The sequence below is a fragment of the Protopterus annectens genome, chromosome 16.part0 (genome assembly GCF_019279795.1).
Source record: "Protopterus annectens isolate FY-2018-M chromosome 16.part0, PAN1.0, whole genome shotgun sequence".
NCBI classification, from domain to species: Eukaryota; Metazoa; Chordata; order Ceratodontiformes; family Protopteridae; genus Protopterus; species Protopterus annectens.
In genome coordinates this window covers 99421260-99448666 of record NC_056750.1, presented here as the reverse complement: position 1 = coordinate 99448666, position 27407 = coordinate 99421260, and the positions used below count along the sequence as shown (strand labels likewise).

Below are 27407 nucleotides of genomic sequence, written 5' to 3'. Positions count from 1 at the left end.
ATCTGGAAGTAGTTGAAGATCACTTTTTTCTTCACTTGGTTGCATAGACAGCTGTCATGTATGATGACTGGGTGAGAGCATTCATATCCAGAGGCTGTATGATATTCTTTTCCCACCCCCTTCCTTCCCCTCCTGATCAGTCACAGCCACTGCTAGATATTCCATCCTATCAGTGAAAAGTGACAAAAAGAGCGATCATCACTCTCTTGGAAAAAAAGCCTTCCAAGAGGTCTCACCAGATCAGCGAGGGTCAAGAATCTTTTCAAAACACTTTTTTGTTGCATACAAAAACAAGGATCTCTGATCAGTTTTAGACCTCAGTGACCTAAACCTGTCCGTCAGGAAGACACCATTCAGAATGATCATACTGCAAGCAATTTTGCTCTGCCTGAAGGCAAGCAATTTCACCGCCAAGATTCCTACCTCCATATCAGAATTATCAAAGCATCCAGGAGGTTTCTACATTTGTGGTTGAGAACTGTTCAAGTTTGAGTTCAGAGCCCTGCCCTTCAGTCTCACTATAGCCCCATGTGTTCATCAAGTAAATGGCAGTACTCGTAGCATCATTATGGTCATTCATGCAGTTTTCTTCATGAGATTTCTCCACTGGATGCTCAGCATTCATTGGTCCCAAGTATCAGTTCTCCTCTCGGCTCCTGCACCTGTAACCCAGCTTTACTGACATCTGGCTTCATGCTTGATCTCTTCAACATTTAAGATGAGAAGGCTGTTCTTCCATCACCTTCAGCAGTGGTCACCATGGACTTTTCCTGTCTGGTGTGGGGAGGCATTATGAGGAGAGAATGATCAAAGGGACATAGACAGAAGCATAGGTCAATCTTTACATCAGCATACCGGAAATGAGAGTAGTTCTCAAGCTGTGGGAATTTCATAATCTCCTTCCTCTATGAGTGATGTCCATACAGTCAGACAATATGTCAGTAGTGTAGTACATTAGTAAACAAGAAGAAACCAGTCTTGCCCCCCCTTTGTAGAGAGGCCATGTGAGTATAGCAGTAAGTGGTAGCTTTGCCCCACTTAATGATAACAGCACACATCATGGGGAAGGCCAACTGTCTTGCAGGCAAGCTTAGCAGGTCCATCCTAATGCCTCACTAGTGGTCTCTCAGTGCTACAGTGGCACAGCAAATGCTCAGTTACTGGGGCCAGCCTTGCTGCAACCTTTTTGCTTCCCTATCCAACACCAACTATAGACATTAGTTTGCCTTGATCCTTTTAGAGGGCAGTCACCCTCAGATGTTCTAGTGTGCCAGCCCCCCCCCCAGCTTCTGTACATATTTCCCCCTATTCCTGTTAGGGTCTTAAAAAAAATCAGCATATAAAGCCAAAGTGATTCTCATTGCCCTGTTCTGGCCCAGGAAAATGTGGTTTCCCTTGTTCAGGCCTTACTTAATGAAATGCCCATGGTTTCTAAGTTCCCAACTGGAAAATCTCTCTCTGACCTGTCCAGGTAGCCTCAACTGGAATTAAAGAATCTCAGGTTGACCGTGTGGTTTTGCAAATTTCATTGAGGACCAAAGACCCTGCCTTATCCCAGGGTGTGGTTCCCATGTTGTCAAGATCTGAAAAAGAATCCACTCATAAGATCTACAAAATTAAGTGGAAACTTTTCTCTTTATGGTCTAATTAAGGTATAGATCATTTTCCTTCTCCTTTTCCAGGAGTTATACAATTCCTTTCAAATGTATTTAATAATGACTGTAATTATATGGTCCAAGTACAACTGGAATCCATTTATAATTTCCACTGTGGATTTCACTACTATTCTCATGTAAGTTACAAGCTATGCAAGGTATTTCTGAAACAAGCCTACCTTTTGTGTCCTCAAAGAAAATATCATACTCCTCCATGAGATCTGAACCTTAACTAGAGTCTCCTTTGAGACAGCTTTTTCCATAGACCTGAAATTCCTGTCTTGAAATTGTGGAAGACACTGTTTTTGGTAGCCATTTATTTTGTTTATTTGTTTATTTTATTTTATTGATATATCTATCCATCCATCCTTTGTTGGCTTAGTTAGTCCCACTTGGTTAGTGACCTCTTTTCAGGAGAAACCGGTGGTAGTATTTATACTTTGTGTCATGTCAGACTGAATAATTTCAAAATTACAAGCTCTGTCTTCCACTCCTCGACGTTTGTTTTTTCACAAAGAGTATCAATAAGAACAAATCTATTCTTTGTTCATAGAATAGCATCAGAAACAAATCTAAATCAACCCTTTCATCTGCCTGTCTTCTCTAATCACTCCAGTAGGGGAGAGTATCTTCTGCACACACTGGTTGTGCATAGTCAACTCTTATTTTACCTTCACAGAGCCAAAACAATAGGGAAAGATTCGCTCAGAGCATTTGTTCCCAACAAACTAGGTATGAAGGTCTCCAAAATATCTCTGTCCAGATGGCTTTCAGACTGCATATTTTGAATACTCTTAAAGAAGTAAAACATAATCTACTAAACCAAGAGCTCATTCCACAAGATCAGTTTCTGTTCTGTGGCTTTTTTCAAAAACCCTTTTGTAGGTGAAATTTGTGCAGTAGCAACATGGTATACATTGCATATCTTTGCCAAGCAGTTCAGGCTAGATTTTTCTAGATCCAACCCCTCTACCTGAGCTGCAATTCTTTGAGGTATTGTGACATGAAGCCACCCAGGAATTCAGATAGCTTTGGATTCTGTTCCAATAGTTAGATCAAATGGACCGAATGAAATAGGAAAATAGTATACAGAAGTTGTGTATTTACCTTAATGCAGGATCCTTTTCATCCTACTGTGTTGATGCAACATGCCTCCTTCCTCCCCTTTTCCAAACTGTCATCTGCCCAGAGGGACTTGACAGACCAACTTGAAGCTCTCCTACCTCTTCTGTCTTCCGATTTTATTGGTATTTTGCCAGCAAGCTCAATATGAAGGCAGAGGGCTCACAAGGGTATCCTGGGAGATTTTTCTGAAGGCACTCAAGGTAAGGAGCACTAGTAGAGGGCCAGATCAGATGTGATAAATTGCTGATGTCCCAGTAGTTAGACTATGATGAAAAGGATATTGTGATATGGTAAGTGCATAACATCTACTTTCTTGTTACTGTACATTGGTCTTGTGCATTCTGCGCCATCTAATCAGTGTATATACTTCTTCTGAAGAACCTCCACTGTATGTATTTACTTGTATACTAAAATGTGCTATTTAAATGCATAGAATTTGGCTTATCAAGATTACTGTGACAAATATTTTTTTAACTATTTTATCTGAATATAGGGACTATATGTTTGCTTGAAATAATCTTGATATTGTCTTTTTTTTTTTTTTTTTGGAGTAATGTTAGTGCGATGGTTGACATAGTACTTCACACCCTGCATGTAACTTTGTGTGTTCTGTCATAGAAAAACTGTCTGCTGCATTCACTCTTCCCTGTGGGGGAACACTGGCTTGAAGAACTGAAGAGGACATGCAAAGAAAAAGCATATTGGAGCTTGCTGTGCATGTGTCAAATGCAGGTAAGACTGTCGCTAACTGGAGTCTGAGCATCACCCAAAAAGATACCCAGATGCAAAGAAAAGTTAATTGGCTTTAACATTTTGCTAAGTAGCTGGTGTCATTTCAGGGGAATCCACTACAAGTCATCTTATAATGGGATAGCTTGCACATTATATTTCATGGATTCCTCATTCTGACCAAAACATTTGCAACCCCCATGTTGCTCTTTATAGGTATAGTCTGTCTTCTGGACAGTACAACCTATCAAAATAGCTTTCAGTACATTCTGATCCAGACCACATCAGGATTATGTTGCTTAGGACCAGAAACAACAAATTGCCAGAGCTGTAGGATCTCCTGGTAACTTGAACACATCAATATCTGTGCTGTAACTGATGTTTCAGTGTAAAACCAGCACTCCCTCTTTACTGGGTTTCAGTGTCTGTAATACATTCAGACCTCTGGAAGCTGTGAGGGAGTGTTACTGTTTTTCAAAGACCCATCTCTCTATAAATAGATTCTCTTGACCCACAAACTAAACTTAATGAACTTCAAATTGTCAAAAAGTTGAAAAATTATCAGTTCGTGGCCTTTCACTTTTTTTTCTCCAAGTCTTTTGGGTTTCTAATACCATGACAGAAATGGACTCCATTCCTAATTCAAAGTACAATTAAAGTTCATTAAATTATTAGTATTGTTTCAATCTTTGATGTAAGACAGAAGCTCTGTTCACAGCACCCGCAATGTGCCCAGTAATGACTCCAGGAATTTGTACAGGGTTACATGTATTGTCAACATATCTAAATACGATTGTAGATTCTTTCTTTATAAGATCTGTTGTTCCTATTAATATTGGAACTGTCTGCGTATCTTTCTTCCACATTGCTCTCATTTCTGCCTGCAAATCTTGATATTTTATGACTTTGTCTCTCTCCCTCTCTACTCAAGGCATTATAGTCACTGGGTGTGGCGATTTCAGTGATCATTGCTACTTTTTGTCTTCTTTTCATGGACCACAATGTCCGGTTTTCTAGCATCTATATTTTGAACCGTTTGTAATGGATGATCCCATGTGATGTAGAATTCATCATTTTCTGTGATGCTTTGTGCCTCATGTTTCCAGTGTTTTTCAGCCATTTCATTACCCTAGTATTTGCGCAATCCCCAGTGCAACAATCTTGCCACATTGTTATGCTTTTCAGTATACAATCCTTGTGCCATTAGTATGTCACAGCCAGTGAGGTGTGTAGCTGTTTCCAGTTCTGTTTTACAAAACCTACATTTGTCTATTTCTCTCTCATGTTCAATGGACTTTGTAAATCATCGTGTACATAGCCCACTAACTTTGGCCACCAGTATTCACCTTTCATCTCTTGGTTTGAATTCGCCTCTCCTTAACCATTCCTCTGTTCGATCCTGATCAACATGAGGTTCTTCCAGAAGTTTTCTATACTTGCAGCTGTATTTATGCATCTTCCACATTTCTTGCCTTCTCATCTGATCCTTCACCTTATATTCTTTCTTTTGTTTTTTGGCACATTCAGTTGCTGCCTGATTTTTATCTACTTCTGGTTTGATTTCCATTCTTTCTTGACGTCAATATGCTTCTGCTAGATTAAACATAGAAGTCATCTCAGATTTGTTCTCCTCATGTTTCAAAACTTTTGCTACATGTGAGTCTTGTGAGGTCAGCAGATGTGTGCAGTCCCACAATTGCAGATCTGTACATGTAGTCCGTTTCAAGGAGGCGCATCCCTCCTTTGGAACGGGGAATATGTAATCTTTGTATGCACTGATTTTTATAAATCTTTTGGTGAGCATGAAGCATCCTTCTTATTTTCTTGTCTAGTCTATTCAACATGTTTTGGGGTCAGTCAGTCACTCCAAAACTGTAAGTTAGTACAGGAAGAACAAATTGGTTTATAGCTTGAATTTTGTTCCTAGATGTTAACTCTGTTTTCAGGATTAATTTAAGTCTTCTAAAATATTCCTAAGTTTTATTTGCATTTGTTCATGCTTTTTGTTGATCCTTCATCATTTCCAAGTATTTATAAGCTCACTCTTGCTCAAGTTCTTTTATATCACATTCTTCTCTCAAACTGATGTTTCTTGGTGTTGCAGTTTTCCTGCTTTAAAGGTTGCTTTTGCACATTTATCACGATCAAATTACATTCTTATATAATCAGAAAAAGTTTTGACAACTTGCAGTTGTCCTTTCAGTTCCTCATCTGATGATCTACACAGTTTTAAATTAGCGACAAAGAGAAGATGAGAAGTCTTTACACTTGTTTTCTAGGAGCCAAATTATAGCCATGGCCCAAGCTGTTAAGTAGACAGCTTAATAGGTTAAGTGCAGGACAAAATAGCAGCTGTGACAGAGTCACCCTGGAATTATCCCCCTTTGAATTTTTATCCCTGGGATAGTAATTTGTCCTTTATCATGGCTTAATTGCAAAGTGGTCTGCCACTGTTTCATGTTCACTGTAATGTAGTCGATCACTCTGGGGTGTATCTTATACATTTTTAAGCACTCATTTATCCATGAATGTGGGATGCTATCAAATGCTTTTTTGTAGTCAATCCATGCTGTACTTGGACTCTTCCCCTTTTAACAGTTCTCCACTCTGACTTTATTTAAAAACAAATACTCCTTTGTTCCATATGACTTTCTTTTATTGCCATTTTGTTGTATTGCCTTAACTGAGTTTTTTTTTTAATGACTTTAAACTGTCTGCATCAATTCCAGTGTATAGTTTATACGTCGTTGGAAGGCAAGTTATTGGTCTGTAATTTTTAGGGTAGCTTGCAAGTTCACTCTTATGTAGGAGCATTGTTTTTCCTGTTGTTAGCCAGGTTGATGTCTGTTCTGGGTGCACATGTAAATAGTTCTTACTCTTGGCTAAATCTTTGTGCAAAGATATTAATACTTTTAACCAGAAGTTAGGTACTGCATCTGGGCCCGGGGCTTTCCATTTAGAGGCTTTTCTTAACATTGTTTCAGTCTCTTTGGCTGTTACTTCATCCCATTTTATATCCTGTACTGTTCTTTATTTTACATCTTCTGTCCATTTAGTATCTTTATGTTCCATAGGATCTTCATAAAATCTCCAAATATATATATTTCTTCTTTTTTGGTGGCCTTTCAATTCCTTTTACCTTGTTTCCCAATTCTGTATAAAACTTTGTTGGGTTATCAATAAATTGTTTATTTTGTACTTTTCCTTTATATTTATCTGTGGATCTTCTAACTTTTTTCGTCTTATGCTGAGATTTTTAGTTTATTTGCAGTAGTGCATGATAGATCCTGTTCTGTTCTAATACTGTGCATTGCTTTTATCACATCTATCTTTCTAAGTATTTTTTGTTGATCTGTTCTCTCTTCTGTATTGTTCTAACAGTGACACTTCTTGTCTTAATTGTTTTATAGTTTTTCTCTGTTCAATACTTCCATCACGGTATTCGATTTCGTCCCTTCCTTTCCCTCACTACATTATGTTCTTGTGGTAGAAAAGTTTCAGTTATTAATTTAGCTGCACAGTAATATATCCTGTTTGCTTCTGTTATATCGCATGGATCTCTGTGAACAGTCCTAATTACTGTGTTTGTTTATTTTATCAAACTTCTAACTTTTGGGGTTTTATTGACCTACAGCAGTTTATTGCTGTAATTAATCTTAATATGTCTGTCTCTATTAAATCAAGCAACTCTTCTCTTAGCTCATTTTCTTCTAAACTAAGGGCACATTTTTTGTTTTCCATTTCCTGCGGGCATTCTATAGAAAGTTCTATAGCATCTTCCTTTGGCACATCCTCTTCAATTTCACCCCGTGCCATCCTTTGCTCTGTCGTATGGGAACTCACTGGCCTGTTACTCCTCATCATTGACTGCGTCAGTGGTTTCCACAGTTTCCTGTTCCTTCCCTTTCTGTCCAGTTTCAAGTGAACATTTATACTGGTTTCTAGTGGAAGGTGCCAAAATGTCTTCATACGGCACCTGACCATTTGCTTCCTGTTCCACTGGTTCCCCCTTAATTTGGATGTCCATTGCTCTATTCTGTTGCTTTCTGAATTAGACTTTCTGCACTGAATCGTTCACTTCGCAGGTACTCCATAACCTCAGTTTCTATTTCTTTAACTTCTCCATTACTAATCTCCTTTTTTACTTTTCCTCTTTGCCTTCTTATTTTTTGTATTGTAAAGTTTTGCATGTCTGGATTCTTTTGCCTATACTTCTCTTCAAGTATGTTTGGTGCTGTTCTTTTTGTATTGATTAGTTTTGCTTTCTCCTTTGCATAGATATTACACCATATTAAATCTCTCTTTCTTTCCCACATCCGTATTTCTTCTTCAAATGTCTCCCGATCTTCCTGTTTCTCCTTACTTTGGGGACTTGTTCCGTCATGCTGTGATGTAATCTGTGTTAGACCTTCTACACCAAGTCCTTCACTTCTCAGGCACTCCATAACTTCAATTTCTATTTATTCATCTTCTATTTTATTAATCTTATTTTCTGCATTCCTTCTTTGTGATATTTTTTATTTGTGAAATTTTCCATTTCTGGATGCCTTAGCCTGTATTTCTGTTTGAATATTTTTGGGGCTGCCCTCTTTATATTGCTTAATTTGTCTTTTGCTTTTGGATAAATACTGCACTGTATCAAATCTCTCTTTCTTTCCCATGTCCATATTTCTTTTTTATACTTCTGAAAAATCTCTAGGTTTAGTTGTTTTAGTTGTTTATATTTTCACCCTTCCTAAGATGCTTATTTTTCCAAACAGATCAAAGTTTTTTGGTCTATATACGGTTTTTCACAAATCTGTTATATTAATGTACACAAATTTTTATTTGAGGCTTCTGACAGTTTTTCTTGTGGAAGTATTTTTCTTTGCTCTAATTTCTCTCTCATTCTTTTTGTATATCGTGTGTCTGTAAATTCGGGGACTTTTGCATAATAGTAACAATACATAATTTCTTTCTTATCCTCAGTAGTCCACTCTGTCAGCTTTATGGCTCTTTGGCCTATCAGTTTTCGTGGACTGCTACTTACTTCTACAGCAAGGGGGCCATCCTCCCCTTGGCCTGCCCCCATTGTAGGAATGTTTCCGTATTTTGAGGATTCTACTCTGTCATTTTTTCCAGTCCTGGCACCAGTGTGCCTTCCAGGATTGGCACTTTTTTATCCTGGATCTTGTGCACCCAGCTATCTTTTTTCATTTTTAACCTACTTCTGTCCATGGTATATGCTGTATAAATACACTCTATGTATCATTGTTGTATTGGTGAGATTTTGTGAAAAACAGGGTCCACCTCGTGAAGGTACTCACCAGGACTTGAGGATGAATTCAGTTTCTGCAGTACTACTGTCCTTTGCTTACTGACTTACCTCTCCATTTGGACCCGGATTCGTGGCCTGCTTTATGTCAGCTTCCATGTCCTCTGGAGGACAATTAAGAGTTCTGAATGTGCTTCGATAACTTTTTATAAGTCAAAATATTTTATGTTTGGATTTTTGATTATCCCTCAATTAACTGAAGCACTATACCTCAATGACTGTGTGTGCCCAAAGATTTCTAGACTTAGTACATGTTAAGATTTCTAGACTTAGTTCATGCTACCTCCCTTGTGCATGTAGTTAACAAACCCACTAGGAGTCAAAAATATTTTTGATGTGAGACTTCCAGGATGACTGGACATTGAGTAACGGCTTAACTGCAGCTGTCTCAATGTGAAAACAGAAACTCAGAAGAGAGGGCCAGTAAACTCATATTTTTGGCTAAATTTCAGTTACTGGCTGGTATGTGCACTGCCTGGATGCCAGCAAAAAAGAAATTCAGAGAACCTAAAAGAAAATGAGTTACAAAAGGTGAGGAAAAATCACTGAATGTTAAGAATTCTGCAGCTGTTCAGCAAAAAGCAGTGCAAGCTCCAGCTGTGGTGCAAGACATGACCTCCATTAACTTAGAGGAAAAAAACAAGTCTAATGCACTCAAAACCGATTAAAATTAATGAAACACTGATGGAATCTATCAACTCAAATAACAAAATGCTGAAAAAAAATGGAAGGAGCTTTAAACAGATATTCAGATGAGGTGATAAAACTGCAAAAATCAGAAGCTGAAATGAAGAAAAGGCTGAATATGAGACTGCTCAAGAAGAGATGTTTAAAAAAAAATAATAGAATTAGAGGACATAGCACGTAGGGAACACCTGAAATTTTCTGCTGTGTCAGAGAAACTGGAAGAAACTGACTGTATTAAGTTTATAAAATCACAAATAAGTAACTGGACTGATATTCCACAGTAGGAGATGTTACTTGAAAGGGCACATTGTGTGTGTGCTCCAAACCTGGGCATAAGAAAGCAACTTAGACCTTTAATACTAAAGATGTAATCCTACCAGCAGGAGTTGATTGTGATAAAACCATGGCAGAAAGACAAACTACTAAAAGTGGGAGACAGTAGAGTGTTGGTGGAACATTATAAACTGTACACCAGGCAGAAAATGAGTACATTTATTCCACTAATCAGCGAATATCAAGCAAGTGTGAGATTCAAGCTGCTATACCCAGCTATTTTCAGAATATTCTTTCCTATAGGGACAAAATAAATCTTAGATGTAGAAATGCTAAGGAGGAAATAAAGTTTGTCCAACAAAAAGAAAGCTGTGAATCAGGAGGAGATTCTGCTTCTTGTTCTTCTGGTAATAAAGACCACAGAGAGACAATGCCATTGAAACCTTTTCCAGTGTTTCAACAGAAAGTGCTTGAGAGGCCGAAAAAAGCACAACTGTTGACTAGAAGAACTTAAATTACATTGGAAATTAAGCTGAAACTAGATTTGGCAGATGGAGATAAACAGGAATAAAACCAGCAACGTGGAAATTGACAACTAAATGTGGGATTGCAAACTATTATATTTTTGAAACATGACCGAACAAGAAAACCTGGAAATGTTGGATTTTTTCACTTTGTTAAACTTGTAGGGGAATCTAAAGCATATGCCCTACTTCATGTCATTAATGTTTGGAAGAACACTTGAGAGGGGAAGAGTATGGAGAGAGTTAACTGTAAAAACAAAATTTTGTTCTTGATAGTAGTATTTTTGTAATGCATGATATAATCTGCATGCTATAAAGTAATGTTTTCTCAGTTTTTTTCAAATGTAATTGGGGATAGTAAAGTAAACAAGTGCCCCTGTTTTTTTCCTTCTTTCCTCTTTCTCCCTGTTCTGTTTTAAGAAATGTAAGCACTGCTATGTAAAAACAGAAGAAAACTCTGGTCAAAAGAGCATGATATAAGAGAAATTGATGTGTTTTTTTCTCATTCTTGCATAGGGAATGACTGAATTAAGGCACTTGGCTTCATCTAGTAACAAGTTTTAAGAGAAAGTAAATAAAAAAGAACATTGAATATAATAAAGCTTTCCTCCAGTAAGTAAATAAATGCTTATAGAAGCAACTCTTCATCTGCTTCTCATATCTCCATTGAGACAATCTGATAAAGAGCAGTGAAAACAGAATACTTTTTTTTTTTTCCAATGGCTAAGAGAGAATGTTCTCTGAAAGCATTCAAGTGTTTTCCCAATCTGTGAAAGCAATAAAGATAAGACAAAACCAGACAGCACTTAGTAAAAGCACAGACTGTACCATATGTCTTAGCACGGGTAACCTTCCTTTTAGGTTAACGCAAGTCTGTGGCTGTTAGTCTGGGACAATTGTCCGTACTAGGAAGGTAAAATTCAATATTTGAATATGTACAGTGGATATAAAAAGTTTACACACCCCTGTTAAAATGTCAGATTTTGTTATATAAAAAATGAGACCACAATAAATAATTTCAAAACTTTTCCCACCTTTAATGTGACCTGTACAATTCAATTGAAAAAAAAAAAAACAAATCCGTTAAGGGGGAAAATAAAAAAATTAAAAACGTACAATATGCTGGTTGCATAAATGTACACACCCTTAAACTAATACTTTGTTGAATACTTTTTGATTTAATTACAGTATTCAGTCTTCTTGGATAAGAGTCTGTCAGTATGGCACATCTTGACTTGGCAATATTTGCCCACTCTTTCTTGCAAAAGTGCTCCAAATCTATCAGATTGCGAAGGCATCTCTTGTGCACATCCCTCTTCAGGTCATCCCACAGATTTTCTATTAGATTTAGGTCTGGGCACTGGCTGTCCATTCCAAAACTTTAATTTCGTTCTGGTGAAGCAGCCATTCTTTTGTTGATTTGGATGTATGCTCGTGGTCATTGTCATGTTGAAAGGTGAAATTCCTCTTCATCGTCAGCTTTCTAGCAGATGCCTGAAGGTTTTGGGCCAAAAATGACTGGTATTTGGAACTGTTCATAATTCCCTTCACCTTGACTAAAAGCCCCAGTTCCAGCTGAAGAAAAGCAAACCCAAAGCATGATAGTGCCACCACCATGCTTCACCGTGGGGATGGTGTTCATTTGGTGATGCGAAGTGTTGTTTTTGTGCCAAACATACCTTTTGAAATTGTGGCCAAAAAGTTCGGCCTTGGTCTCATCAGACAATAGCACATTTTCCCACATGCTTTTGGGAGACTTGATGCATTGTTTTGCAAATTTTAGCCAGGCCTGGATGTTTTTCTGTGTAAGAAAAGGCTTCCATCTTGCAACACTACCTCATAGTCCAGACATTGGAGAATATGAGAGTTTGTTGTCACATGTACTTGCCAGAAATTCCTGCAGCTCCTTCAGTGTTGCTGTAGATTTCTTGGCAGCCTCTCTGACCAGTTTTCATCTTGTCTTTTCATCAATTTTGGAGGAACGTCCAGTTCTTTGCAACGTCACTGTTGTCCCGTATTTTCGCTACTTTTTGATGACTGTCTTCACTGTGTTCCATGGTATATCCAGTGCTGTGGAAATTTTTTTGTACCCTTCCCCTGACTGATACCTTTCAACAATGAGATCCCTTTGATGCTTTGTAAGTTCTCTGCGAACTATGGCTTTTGCTGTAGCAGGCAACTGAGTAAATGCAGACAAATCCTACTAGGACAGCTGAACTTTATTTGGGGTTAATCAGAGTCTCTCTAATCGATGGCAGGTATGTACCCAAGAAGAGAAGACTGAATGCTATAATTAAATCAAAAGGTGCTTCCACAAAGTATTAGTTTAAGGGTGTGCACACACAACAAAGTATTTAGTTTAAGGGTGTGCACACTTAAGCAACCAGCGTATTGTATGATTTTTACTTTTTATATTTTTTCCTCTTAGATTTGTTTTTCAATTGAATTGTATAGGTTATAGGTAACATTAAAGGTGGGAAAAGGTTTGAAATTATTTATTGTGGTCTCATTTTTTATATCATAAAAAAACTGGCATTTTAAAAGAGTTGTGTAAATGTTTTATATCCACTGTATGTAGTTTTGTTTGCTATTATTAAATTAATAGGTTTTAGGAGTGTATTGGGGTGTATTCTTTTTTAGTTTTGTTTGAGGGCTTTCAATAAAACAAAAAGTTTTGTAAGATGTGACATAGGCTCAAATAGATATGGCAAGATACAACCGTATAAAAGATCAATCTGCCAAATATTAGTGTATGTAACACAAAAGCTGGAACTAGATTCTTAACAAAAAAGCTGTTGCACATAAAAGGTGGGAATATCTTTTTAGCATAATGACATTTTCTGTATTATCTTTATATGTTAATGGTCTCACAGATTTGTACAAAAAAGAAAGAGAAATGAACTGTATTTAAAAAATGTAAAATGCAAATAGCTATGCTACAGGGGACACTTTTGGAAAGAGCTAAATGTGAATCTGGTAAAGAAAGGTTTTCAGGATGCCTATTCAGTGGAATACTTGGGACAAAGGAAAAGGAGTACTTATATTAATTGTAAGAGGAGCTCATGTAGTGATAGAAGAGGATAAAAAAGATAATAGTAGATATGTAGTACTAAGGTGCTTCTGGCAAGGGCAAAGGCTTATATTGGCATGTATTTATATTTAACCTAAAACTGCTATAATGGAGCCTAAGAAAATTTTCGGAGAAAAAAGTCAGCTTTCAGCAGGGAGTATTACTTATAGGTGGGGAATGGAATTTGATTTACAACAGTGAAGATGTGTCTTGGGGCCCACAAAGAAAAATATAATAAAGGAAGGTAGATACTTGAAGTTTATGAAAATATTTGTCATGGAAGATATGAATTCAGTAGTAGGAGTTTGGAATGAATTTACATATTATTCCCCAAGATACAAAAACTGGCCAAGGCTAGAGAGAACTTATATTTCACAGGAACATGAGCATTTAAATGAAAGTTTTGATATGCATCCTGTAACTATTTCAGATTACACACCAATAATAACTAAACAACGCAAAGTAAGGAAATAAAAAAATGAGGCACTGGCGCTTTCCTACCTATCTGTTAAAAAGAAAGGAATTTAAGGAATGGGTCGTGGAAATTATTCTGGAGTTATTAGAGAAGATATACATTTCTTTTGAAAGTATAGCTAGGGAGTGGGATAAAGTTAAAGTGGAGTTTAAAAATGGGTTGGAAATAAAAGAAAGAGTGATGGTTAATAAGTAGCAAGAATTATTTAGACAGATAGACTACTTTTGGCTTTTTCCTGGTTAGAGGTCGCCACAGCGGAACAACGGTCCCCAGAACAATTTGCAGTGGGGTTTTACAATGTCAATTTGCCAGCCCAGCACCCAACCTTCCACAGAAGGCACACACTCACATCTAGGGCCAATTTAGTGCATCTAATCCACCTACAGCATGTCTTTGGGATGTGAGAGGAAACCGCAGAACCCGGAGGAAACCGACGTGACCACAGGGAGGACATGCAGACTCCGCACAGAAGGCAAATGTTAAAATATTAGAGAATAGGGGGAATCTCACAGAACAAAAAGAGACCAATTGCAGAATGCTAAACATAAAATAACAGATTACCTCGATAATATGCATGAGTTTAGAAAGATTGCTGTTAAGCAACTGTTTTTTAATAACTCCAAAGCATAAAAACTTTGTAGCACGACTCTGGCAGCAGAAAGTAGAAAGAGTTGTCACCAAGCTTAAGGAGCTTATAACAAGAGATCCTGTAGAGGTACTAGAAATATTTTGGAAATTTTATGAAAATCTGTATAAAGCAGAGAAATATGGAAATCAATAAAAGGTACAAATGGAAATGTTTATGGAATAATTATGTACGCCAAGATTAGAGGTAGGTGAGGCTCAGTTACTAACAGGATAGGAGGAGATGAGATAAAAATGATGATGTATAACCAGTCCACAGGAAAGTCCTCAAAAGTAGATGGTATTTCTGTGGAAGTTTGGAAGCTAGGAGGGAAAAATGATAAAGATCTGCAAGGTTTTAGCAGTATTGTTTAGAGGAAGAGAAGCAATAATATCCTGGAAGAAAGCAGTGGTGGCTGTAATACCTAAAGAGGGTAAAAACCCATCAGATCCAGCTTCGTACAGGCCCATTTCAATCCTAAACCATGATTGCAAAGTGTTTGTTTTTATTGGTTAAATGAATGGCAAAGGTGATGCCAAAATTGATAGATATGGATCATTGTGGTTTTGTGGAGGTGCGTCAAACATTTGACAACATTAACAGAACATTAATGATCCAGAGGGAAAACAAATGTAAAAAATACCACTATTGTTGGAGGGTCTTGATGCAAAGAAAGCATTTGATGGAGAAAGCGGGGATTTTATGAGCCAGGCAATGGAAGCATTTGCTTTCCCTGATAGAATTATAGGGTTGATTAGGAGAGTATATGAGGCATCAGCGGTGAAAATTAAAGTGGATGGGTTCCCCTCTGATATTTTGTGTTTGAGCAGAGGAACCAGACAGGGGTCTCCTCTTTTCCTTTGTTATTTGCATTATATTTATTTAGAACTACTGGCAAAGAAAATAAGGGACTTAGATATTCCGGGATATAGTTGGTATGGTAGTCAAGAAAAGCTGGCTCTATTTGCATATGATATTATTTTATACCTGTTAAAAGCAGACAAGGACATTTAAGTATAGTGGAATATTTTGAGGCAGTTTCATACCGTTTGTTCGGGGGATACAAAATTAATGAAGCTAAATCAAAGGTAATAGCTGTAAAATATGTACACACACACAAATTAGTTCAGCAATATCCATATTTATGGGGACATGATAAAATTAAGTAATTAGGAATATGGATTAAAAAGGATTCTGGTGTGGCAGCTAAGGATATGTGGGAAGAGACTAAACAAAAGATAATCCAAAAACTGATTAATTGGAAGCTCTCTTATATGGATATGGATAGCAAGATACAAGCAGTTAAAATTTTTTTAGTACATTTAGTTCTATACACAGGACAGGCATATTTTTATCAACCAGAGGAGAAGGTGTGGATATTAATTAGTAAAGATTTGAATGATTTTATCTGGGAGGGGAAGATGGCAAGCGTTGAGTGGGATAAGCTGATTCTTCGAATAGAATAGGAATTACCCAATTTGAAGGGGTATTTAAGAGGTACACCTTTAAGGCTCCTGTACATATCACAAGTAGAAACCTATAATTCAGAGTGGAAAGGGGTGATGATGAAACTGGGGAGAAGCTGAAGAAACAAGGAGAAACTGGGATTTTAGATGCAGATCCTTAAGGAGAATAACAGTAACCATGCAGAATATTAAATTCATAAAGTAGCAGAAAGTGTTCTAAGAACTAAGCCAGCATGGGAATGGAGAAAGGAGATTCTCCCTATAGGGATGACTGCAGTTAGGGATACAGACAGTAGGCAAGAGGGTGCTGGAATTTGAGAAAACTGGCAAAAGAACCAAGGTATTGGGAGCAAATAATTAGTGAGGGAAAGGTAATAGAATTAGAAGAGGTCAAGAATTTATTTGGAGTGCAAGCTAGAGATTGCCTTTCCTATCAAGGATTGATATCAGAGTATAGGCAAAGAGAAAGAATAGGGGGGATCTTACAGCACTGGCAGACTTTTTAGTAGAGTCTAGGACAGAAGCTGCTGTTAAAGGAATAATTAGTAGAGCATACAAAAGATTGCTTCATAACTGTAAGAATCAATCAGAGGAGGTTATAAAGGATTGGGAAGAGCGACTGGATATGCACTTCACAAAGAAGCAATGGGGGATATATGTGTCTCTCCCAAATATGCAATAAAGTCTAGAAGATTTAGAATATTTGCTTGGAAGTGTTTACATAGGAATTTTTATACTCCAAGAAGACTCCAAAAATGTTTTTTCCTTCAGTAGACAGCAAATATTGGAGGTGTAGTGGGGAAGAAAGAGGTCAATGAGAACATATTTTTTTGGGAGTGTAATGAGTTGGCAGAGTTAAAAGATTCCCTGTAATCTACTCTCTCTGAGATACTGGGTGAGCAAATTGGTGTAACTAAGAACATGATTTTTTTGAGCTATGATACAGAATTGGAATTGCCTAGACATAGTAAGGCTTTGCTGAGTCAAATTATGGTGGGTGCCGAAAAAGCAGTTACTAGAAAATGGAGATCAAAGTCTAAGCCAACTGTACTAGAACTAGTGAATATAGCTACAGAGATAAGACAACCGAAACTGGGATCTTTAGAAAAGGATAGGAGCAAATTAAATAGAAAAAAATGGGAATTTTAGAAAAAATACAAGCAAAGTTTAAAAGAAGGCAGGATTTGAATGAGCTTTGTAATGTTTGACTATGATTACAAGTGTTGTATAATGTTTGCAACTAAAATTGTCAGCATGGTTTGTGATGTATGTTTGCAACTAAAATTGTTAGTATGGTTTGTTTTCATTTGTATGTATGTATGATTGCCTATGTCATATGTGATAAGTTAATAAAGATGTTTCTCGTTGAAAAAAAAAACTTTTTGATCTGTCCTCACTAGCATCATGCTAACTTGCACTACTCCTGTAATTTCCATGTTTTTGTTGATATCAGAGAACAAATAAATGAGCTTCTCCTTTAGGGTATCTAAGCTCACCACAAGAAGTATCTGAATTCAAGACAGACCGGTTGAAACTATATTATGATCTTTCAAAATTCATCTACAAGATTGTCATCCCCATCTGTTTTCAGAACCAGCTGTTTTAGGGGACTTAAACCACTTTGGTGGAATGCCAGAATTAATGATCTGTCTAATTAAAGAAAAAAAGCTAAATAAGGTCTATAATTTTAAATATGCCCATGTTAAATACTGTAAAAAAGATAAGCAAAACTGTAAAAGTTACCGTATGGATGATCACATTGAAATACAAATTAAAATTAACATCAGAAGCCAAGCATAATCGTATTCCCTTTAACTGCTGTAGACGTTTAATAGATAACACTGTGCAATGCCTGAATTCTATTACCCACTCCATAACCCAAAAAGTCTAGTATAAACATATAAACATGCAGCCAGACAACACAAAAAAATAACAAAAAGCTCATGTAGCGACTTTAAGGAAGATACCGCAGAGGAGTTCCAAGTATAAAATTCAGTTAATTAGAATGAAAAGGTAAAGTCAGGTGTAGTCAAGCTCTTTGGTCCTTTAAACATGCAGGCTTTCTTCAGAATCGTAAGAGTGAATGAGTTTTCAAGTCACATTTAAAGCAGAAAACAGTCACTTAACTAAGCATAATCTCCATATTAAAGTGCCATTGCTCACTGAAAACACTATAATACTCACTGAAAACACTATAATTATGTCAACAGTTAAAATAAAATTGCTATGCATTTTTCCAGCTTAATGATTCTAAATGTTTAATAAATAAAACCAGTTATAAGAATGTTAATCATTAGTAGGGATCTGTCGGTCCCAGAGTATCATGGGTTTGTGCCCCTGTTTGGCTGATTCAAGCAGCATCTTCTGTGGCTGTGCAGTCTAATCCAGGAGTGGCAGTTCTTTCTGTATTCTGAGCAGCAAAAGACAGATGTTCCAGTATTATGGGCATGGATCTTCCTGAAGACTCTCTTATCCTCTGCTGTCTTTGCCAAAGTGGTTTTATACATAGCAAAAGCTTTCTTCACTTCCCATTTCCAGGCATACTTGTCTTGCAAGAGAATGCCAGGTGTTCATGCTGAAGGAGAGAATGCTGAGGTCATGCATGCATGTTTACTTGTAGGACAATTTGAGTTCCCCTTTCAGAGTCTTTCCAGACTCCAGCCCTCCAAAAAGGAGGCCTTTCAGTATTCAGCCATCCGTCATGTGTGAGACCTGACCTAACCAGCGCATATGCCTCTGTTTCAGGAGGGTGAACATGGAGGGTGGTGCCTGTCTTCTCAAGCACTATGCTGTTTGTTATCTCATGGCAGGACAAGATCCCTAGTATGCACCTAAAGCAGCACATATGGAATACATTGAGCCACTGCTTCTGTTTTGAGTGCAGAGTTCATGTTTTACTAGCACACAGCAATGTGCTGAAAACACACAGGCTGTGTAAACCTGCCCCTTGGTGTGCACAGTGAGCTTATTAGCCCATACTTGCTTCATCTGCCTGAACAACATTGTGGTGGGTTTTCAAATGTGCTTGTTGATATCGCTATCAAGCGACAAGTTGTTTGAGATCATAGAGTCTAGGTACACAAACTCATGGATGACCTCCAGCTCATAGTCCCTCACCCTGATAGATGGCTAGTTGACTTCATTTTGTCCTATCACCTGTGTCTTCTTTAGATTGATTATGAAGCCAAATTCCATACATGCATCCATAATCCAAGTCATGAGTGACTGAAGTTCCTGCTGAGTATGAGCAGCAATAGCTGCATTGTCAGCAAACAGGAACTCCCTTATATACTTTCTACGCACCCTGGTCTTTGATCCAAACCTCAACAGTTTGAAGAGGTTGCTGTTTGTTCTGCTTTAGGGAAAGATACTCTCTGTAGCAGTTCCAAAAGCAAACTACCATACAGTATTGGAGCCACACAGCCCCCTGCTTCACTCCACTAAGAGTCTTGAAAGGTTTGGGTTTGGATTCATGGTATACGATGGTCCCCGTCATGCCTGCATGGAATGCCCTGATAATGCTAAGCAGTGCTGAAGGATAGCCAATCTTTGCCAGAATTGTGAACAGACCATTCCTACTGACAAAGATGAATGCTTTGGTCATATCAATGAAGGCTCTATACAGAGGTTTGTTCTGCTCCCCTGCTTTTTTCTTGTAGTTGCCTAACAGAGAAAACCATATATATTGTACACTTTTCTGCTCTGAACCCACACTGATACTTTGGGTAAGCACTGTCTGCAAAAACATAGAGCCTCTTCAGGACAACAGCTTCTCCACAGTACTAACATGCGAGATGTCTCAATAGTTGTTTATGTCACTTTTGTCATCCTTATTCTTCTTATAGATGGTAACTATGTTATCCCGCATATCTTGTAGAACACTGCCCTCTCTCCAGCATTGGCAAAGTATTGCATGCAACTCTGAGATTAGGATACCATTGGCACTTTTAAGGATTTCTGAGGGAATACCATCTTTCTTGGGGGATTTTACAGAAGACAATGCTTTTAGCACATGTCTGAGTTCCTCCAAGGTGGAATCAGTGTTAAGTTCAGTCATAATTGTCAGAGGCTTGGTGGCATTCAGGGCTTTGGACATAACTATGGTCTCTTGCATACATGTGCAAGGAGTGTTCCATCTGCTTGTTTCTGTCCTTCAAGACCTCCCCTGTGGCTGACTTAAGTGGGGCGATCTTCCTTTGTAACACACCAATGGCTTGCTTGATCCCATCATACATTCCTTGAATGTTACCATGTCAGCGGCCTTTTGAATCTTGGCCAAAGCTGTAGCCAATAATCATTTGCACACCACCAAGTTACCTGCTGCAGTTGACTCTAAGCACACCAGCCTGCAAATTCTCATTGGGAAGAGGACCTGTATGTAGCCAGTGCCTGTCTCTTCCTGTCAATCAGGGGTGTCAGCTCTTCATTGTTGGCTTCAAACCGATCAGCACACTTGACTGTGTTCTTCCCAAAGATTGATATCACAGTTCCTGTAGTTTTCTTGTTTTTCCCATCTCTTGCTGATGCCACTGCTATCCAGGTGGGACAAGGCCTCTTCAAATACTTGGAGAAACTTGTGTACTTTTGAAGGGACACGAGTCTTGCCTATGTCAGTATGTGGCCTCCCTTTCTTTATAGCCCTTCCTTTATAGAGAGAGAAAGAGCCTTTGCGGCTGGATGTTCTCCTTACTACACATGAGCAAGTGGTCAGTATCATAGTCTTCACTGTGATAACTGCATGTTACTCTGACACTCCTGAAACTGCTGCATTTGGTGACGACAAGGTCAAGCTGGTGCTAGTGTTTTGATTTTGGGTGTCGGCTTGAAACTTTGTGCTGGGACTTGACATTAAAGAATGTGTTGGTTATGTAGAGGTCATATTGGGAACAAAGTTCAGGGAGACACTATCTGTTTTCATTCTTTCCTGTTCCGAACTGTCCCAGACAAGATAGTCACTGCCAACTGTGGCATTAAATCACCAAGAATGAATAACAGTTAGTGAAAAGGGACCTCACTAATGGCAGCACTAAGTTCATCATATAACTTGTCCTTGACTTCCTGGGTAGAAGTTAAAGTAGATGCTGAAGATGCTGACCATGGCCACTGGTGTTTGTAGTTGACTTTTCAGCATTCTCTCATTTCCCATATTTGGTGATATGATTGAGCCAATGAGTTTGTTTCTGATTGCAAAACTAGCACCATGTTTCCTGGTCTCTTCTGGAAGCTTCCCGTACAAGAAAAAAGTAATGTCCTTTTCCCTGAGACATCCAATGGATGACGGCCTTGTTTCCTGGAGAGCCACAGTGTCCATCTGTAATCTGCCTAGCTCGTTGTTAATGACTGCTGTCTTCTGGGCATCACTGATGTTCTGTATATCTTACATAATGCCTGGAGTCATCACCTTTACATCTGTCTATCTATCTTTGTTGACTGGGAAAGTCTGTCATTTTCAGCAGAGGCTTGGAGGAGAGAAGCTCCATCACAGTGCATTTATATTAACAAGTGAATGTCAGACAGTTAACAAATAAACAGTTACATTTCTCATGAAACAGTAAACATAATTACAAGACAGGTATACACAGTAAAGTATTTACATCAACAGTTAAGTCTTTACAGTTGTTCCAGCTTTAAAATCTTGCAGAAATAAATGGATTGATACTGCAGAAGGGAAACATCATTGTAAAAAAGTTTAGTGTTCTTACATTTCAGTAAAAAAAGGTTTGCAAGTTCAAAATATGTAATGAAGTAAGTTATAAAAATATGTAGAAGTGGAGGGTAGATAGTAGTTGTGTATAGGAGGCTTGTGGTAATAACATATGACTGAGAGAGCATGGTATAGGATTGATTCTATTTAGGCTTCCTGTTCCATACTGGTTTATCTAGAAGGTTTATAACTCAGGTATGCAGGAGATACATGACAAGAGTAGAGCGGTGATGGGGGGCAGTTAGAAAAAGAACAAGATGAGAACTATTGTTTAATAGGGATAGTGTGAAAAGGGATGTCTTGATTGAAGTGCAGGAGGGGAAGTTGTTAGGGCTGTAATAATTCAAGCAGAGGAGGGTAAAAAGTTAGTGATAAGCAATTAGAAGTTTGTGCTACATTCCATGTTACTAGTCCAAAGGCTGGTTTATTTTGTTTTTTTTTTCTTTTTCCTGTTGTATGGTTAATGGTCCACCTATTGAGGGATCTCTATGCCCCACACAGCTGGTGGGGTAAGTGGATCATGGCGAGGCAGCACTTATTTGGTTGGGAGGTGCCCAACTTAAAGCAGGCTGTAGCTGCCCACTGAGATCAGGGGATCTCTCCCACTGTTGGAAGCAGCCTCTGGTGCTTCACTCTACCAGTTGGGTGCAGTGGCATAATACCAGTAACTGATGTTTCCTATCTTGCGTCACTGCTCTGAAAGCTATGCTGGAGTGTCCTCTCCAGGGCACACACCTATGTAAGTGAATGAATTTTGAGGAAACAGCTGATACCCAACAGCAGCTTCCCGTTTTCTAACTTCCCAGGTTGATGAGTCTCACCTGCCCAAAGCAGCTGGTTTTAAGGTGCCAGTCACCTTCCTTCGTCCCTTGTCCTGTAAATACAAATGTTTTTACCAAGCTTAAAAGCTAGGTCACATGTGAAGGCCAGGAGCTGACTTGGGTTGTCGGAGGCTATTAGAGATATATGCCATGGGAATGTTTTATAAACAGTGGGAGCTTAATCCCACTACCAGCCCCAGCTTTGACAACCTTTGAAATCATAAATTAAATAACTAAAATAAATTAACTAATCGTAAATACACCTTATGTAATAAAAACACATTTTTACGTGTATCAAATGATCAAATGTTTGTATATATTTTGTATTGAATGGTGAATTCTTAAGTTGACTGTGTGTGTGTGTGTAAAAAAAAAAAAAAAAAAAAAAAAATGGGTTGAAACTCAACCAAGCAGGAGGTGTGGTCAACAGGACAAGAAACAGAACGTATAAAATTGAGCACTTTTCTTCCGTTTATTATATAGTAAAACTTCTTCAGAAAAATATAGCAACATGAGTCAAACGATCTTCTCTAAGCATGATCTGCTACTATTAATTTTACCTATAGCTACAATTATCAGAGTGAAAATATAGTTTATTTAGCACTGTGTAGTAATTGTTCTCAATTTTATGTAGAAAAAGTTACAGAAAACTAAGACAGAGAATACAAGAACATGACAGTGCGATTAGGAAAGCTGAACTTGTGAACTCTTAGCTGAACATAGTTTAAATTGTAAAGGATTTAGAAAATATTTTTTTTTGTGTGTGTGTTGGAATAAGTTGATCAAGTAAGCTTTATTACAAGGTTTAGTAAAGTTTTAGGAGTCTGTGAATTAAAGTGGCAGATCATGCTTAGAGGAGATCTTTTTCTCAGACTAAATGAGATGATTAATATTAAATGTTTACTTAAATCTAGAAGTGCTGATGTTACTTTTCAAGTATTTGTTTGATTTGTTCACTTTTTAGTGTTTTTATTTTTGGTACTTGATATTTTTGATGTTATATGTTTCTTTATATATTGTTGTTAAGGAAACATGTTTTGTACAGGATGTTATCACTTTTACTTTTAACAGGATGCTTTTATGATTGGATGACAAACTTTTTGGCGGCATTTTTAAGATTTAAATGTTTGACTGATTTGTGTTGCTATATTTTTTCTGAAGAATTTCCACTATTTATTAAAAGGAGCAAAAGCACTCAATTTTATACATTGTTTCTTGTCCTGTTGACCGCGCCTCTTGCTTGTGTTTCAATGTTTTTTTTTTTTTTTTGTTTGTTTTTTTTTATATTTGTGGGTTACCTTGGTGTCAGGTATTTTGCTTAGTTTATTCAATTGTTCACCTGTCGAGATGGTGTCCGGAGTCATTGGTGCTGAGTTGCAGGTAGAAGGGCATCCTGTTTTATGTGATTTTTTTATGTCCAACCAATTTGGATGATAGAAATTTGGATTTAAGTTTACATTTGCGCTACAAGTGTTCACCCAATCTTGTCAGCTTGCGTTTCAACAAATGCAGACAGTGTTTGAAAGGATAACTCAATTTCCTAATTATGTTTTTTTTAGTGGTGGTAGCAGAGAATGAAACAACATTGGTTCTTCTCCTGGCAGTGGTTATGCCGGCAGTGAAAGGAACGTAGTTATTGGGTCTTAACTTGCCAAACCCGAATCATTACTGAAGTTTATTAACTCAGGAGGTAATCCTTTTCCATTTACTGTAATGCCAGGGCTTTTGTAAAGAGCAGTGTTATGACCGGAACCACGACCACTAACTGTGAGCCCATAATGTATGAATTAGAGAAGAAGTTATTCAACTGTAAGACCTTAGAATATGATATAATATACTTAGAGATAAGTTTTAATTCATAAAAACGAGTAGTGTAAGCGTTTTCGTCTTGTTCTATGAGCAAGACTTCATCAGACAAACAGAACTAATGCAAAATGCAGCTAAAGTGTCACATGGTGAACATCACTTAGCTTCTAAAAGCAAAAGTTACATATATTTAAAAACATTTAAATATACGTACAAATACTAAATGAATAATCATGAATAAATAAGCAAGTATGAGTAAAATTGACCAAGAATGAACATGCACGCTGAGGATGACCTGATTTTAAAAATATTATAAAAAAACTGTTTAAAAACTGTGCTAAATAATTACTTGAAGTGCAAAATGAGCAATTCATTTAAAATAAATACCCACTAGTAAGATCAACTACTACCCAGCCTGTCAGTTAACCAATATAATACTAAAAATACAAAGAGTATAAAAAGTAATTCTACTAAGGTCCAGTGATGTAAACAAACAACAAATATACAGAAGAAATGATCAGTTACCTCTGCAGACTCTTCAGTTTTAAAACGCAAGACAAGGAACATAAATCATTTAGTCCTGGAGCATTGTAGGCATTCAGTTTTATTTGCCATAATAAAATAATTAAATATCTGGAACTTGCTTTTAGAAGCTAATTAATGTTCAGCATGTGACACTTTAAGTAGCTGCATTTTGCATTAGTTCTGTTTGTCTGATGAAGTCTTGCTCACAGAAGCAAGACAAAAGCACTTACACTACTTGTTTTTAAGAATTAAAACTTGTCTCTTTGGATTATATTTTGTTCCTTGGATTTGTCTTGCCACCTGTGGTCGTTTTTCAACATTTTTTTGCAGTTATTTTTTACAAGATTGTTAGTGGTTTTTGTTTGTTAACCACATGGCTGCAAGTACAAGTTCCACTCAGAAACCTTTGTTTTCACAAGGAAATTAACCTTTGGATGACTCTAGCTGCAAAAGTTTGGATTTAAAACAGTTGCTGAATGTTGTGTCTGTCCTGGCCAAGAAAGTGGATGACCTTACAACTACTGTGAATAACTTATCCGTGAGGCCTTGTACCTCAGAATCTAATCACTAGCAGGATCTGCCAACAGCAATGGTAATGCCAGCATTTTGAACGGTGAGCCTGACCCGAAGGGGAATCCCATAACAACAGCTGAAGCCTGTAGAGATAAATATTTGCTTACAGTTGACTCTGCTGTTCAGTTGGGAGCCCGGAGTGAAATGTAGGTTTCCCAACTTAATTCTAGTGTAAGCAACATTGCAAGTTTAAATAATATTGCTTGTGCAGATTCTGTCCATCGTTTGGGAACTCATAGGGATATGAGTGAGCCCAACCTGTCATTGCTTTAAACACTGTTTAAAATACTTTTGCTGGTATGCACCTTAAAGATTGGCTGAATGAGCCTGTTTCATTAAATACGGACAATTCCTGTTTAAACGGCAACCAGCCTAGTGAAGCCGTTAATTTCAATATTGTAGAAAAATTAAAAATGTTTGACAACAAGCTCTTTAAAATTAAAAAGCTGCGACTAGAAATTGCCTACTTCAGGGAATGCTTACAAAGATGCCAGGTACCTAAAGGTTTGAGATCCTGGCATTTTCCAACAGGTCTAGTAGGCGATTCTGTTTTTCATCAGTATTTATTATGCTTATTTGATAAACATGGCTTTGAGTTGATTGAATTGTACATCAAACATTATACAGTCATTATTGTGGCATTGAATAAAGAGATAGAAGCACTTGACCAAGGTATTAAGATGGACCCAGATTTTGATAGATACAAGTATGAATATGACTGTATTTTTGCAAGTATTAATAATCAGATATCCAAGCTAAAAGCCACAAAAAAAAAAAAAACTGGTAAGGGACAGTAATGACTACAGTAAGAGATCAGCCTACCCTAAACCTCCATCTGTCCAGGTTTGGCTTAATCCCTCAATTCGTTCTAATGGTATTGAATTTAACCATGGTCCAGATAGACCACATGTTCAGCCCCCTGAATACAGCTATGCCGAGGCAGTAAGTGAACCACTGGAGCAACAACCTGAGGGCTCTAGTTGGAACGGAAGATTGCAGAACAGCACCAGAAGTAAGAACATATCAAGGGGTATTGTCACTAATGCCAACCAAGGGAATAACGCCAATCAAAGAAACAAGAGCCGTGACGTTACTTCACCTAACGAAGAGCCTGTTTTTGGCAACAACCCTCCGAATCATGAGAATAGTTCTCAAAATTTTTACAACCGAGGCCACTTCCAAACCAGTTCGTCCAACAACTCGAAGCCATTGAATGCAAAGGGGCCGAGACCGAACTGGTCATCCCAAACGTAGTTGCTATTCTGGCCAGCTATGACTTAGCTGGCGCTTCTGATAGAGTCAACACCAGTTCTTACAGTATTGTGTTTAATAGTGACCAGGACTTAATTTTTAACTATTCAAGCATGGCTGTAGACACACCTTTTGCTGACTTTCTTGCCAAAGGTTTAACTTTTGTCCCTGACCAGAGAGCTTATCTAGCAAGAACAGTCATTGATTTAAAACTCTTCACACGTAAATTAAATTTGCAAAGTATGTTTAAGAACCAACCCATAGCAGGTAGAGAATGCAGAATACCCAGTGTATTTAACCCACCTTTGCCTCCTACCTTGTTGACTTTTGAACGTGTATGTGAATTGGATTTACATGATATTTTAGATAGTAGTAGATCTGTTTCTTCCAGTAAAACATTGCATTTTAATGAGTTAGACTGGGATAGGTTGAATTATTTGCATTTTCAGAATGTTTAAATAGTCAAACCAGATAAAGGAGGTGGCCTTGTGTTTTTTGACAAATTCGATTATAGAGATCGTATGTTGACATTGTTGAATAGTGACAATTATACATCAGCCTCATTGAATAAAATGAACAAATCACAACAGAACGTGAAGGTTTGTTTGAATGATTTGTTCATGGAGTCTAGGATTTCATTGGACCTGTATAATTATTTGTCATACTTGGCCCCACTGACACCTGTAATTTTTGGAATTCCGAAGGTTCACAAAAGCTTAGAGGATCCACCCCTCCGGCCTATTGTGAACGGAAGAAATTCCATTAATTATCCCATTGCTAAGTA

At 37.6% G+C, this 27407-nt stretch overlaps 1 protein-coding gene across 1 annotated transcript in view; it reads left to right on the top strand.

Moving 5' to 3' along the window:
* FAM53C (family with sequence similarity 53 member C) overlaps nt 1-27407 on the top strand; it is a 1140347-nt gene that overhangs the window by 499819 nt on the left and 613121 nt on the right. The window contains exon 2 of the mRNA XM_044058427.1: nt 3399-3512. Within this exon, the coding sequence (XP_043914362.1) occupies nt 3464-3512 (49 nt within the window). The 5' untranslated portion in view covers nt 3399-3463. The remainder of the gene's footprint in view (nt 1-3398; nt 3513-27407) is intronic.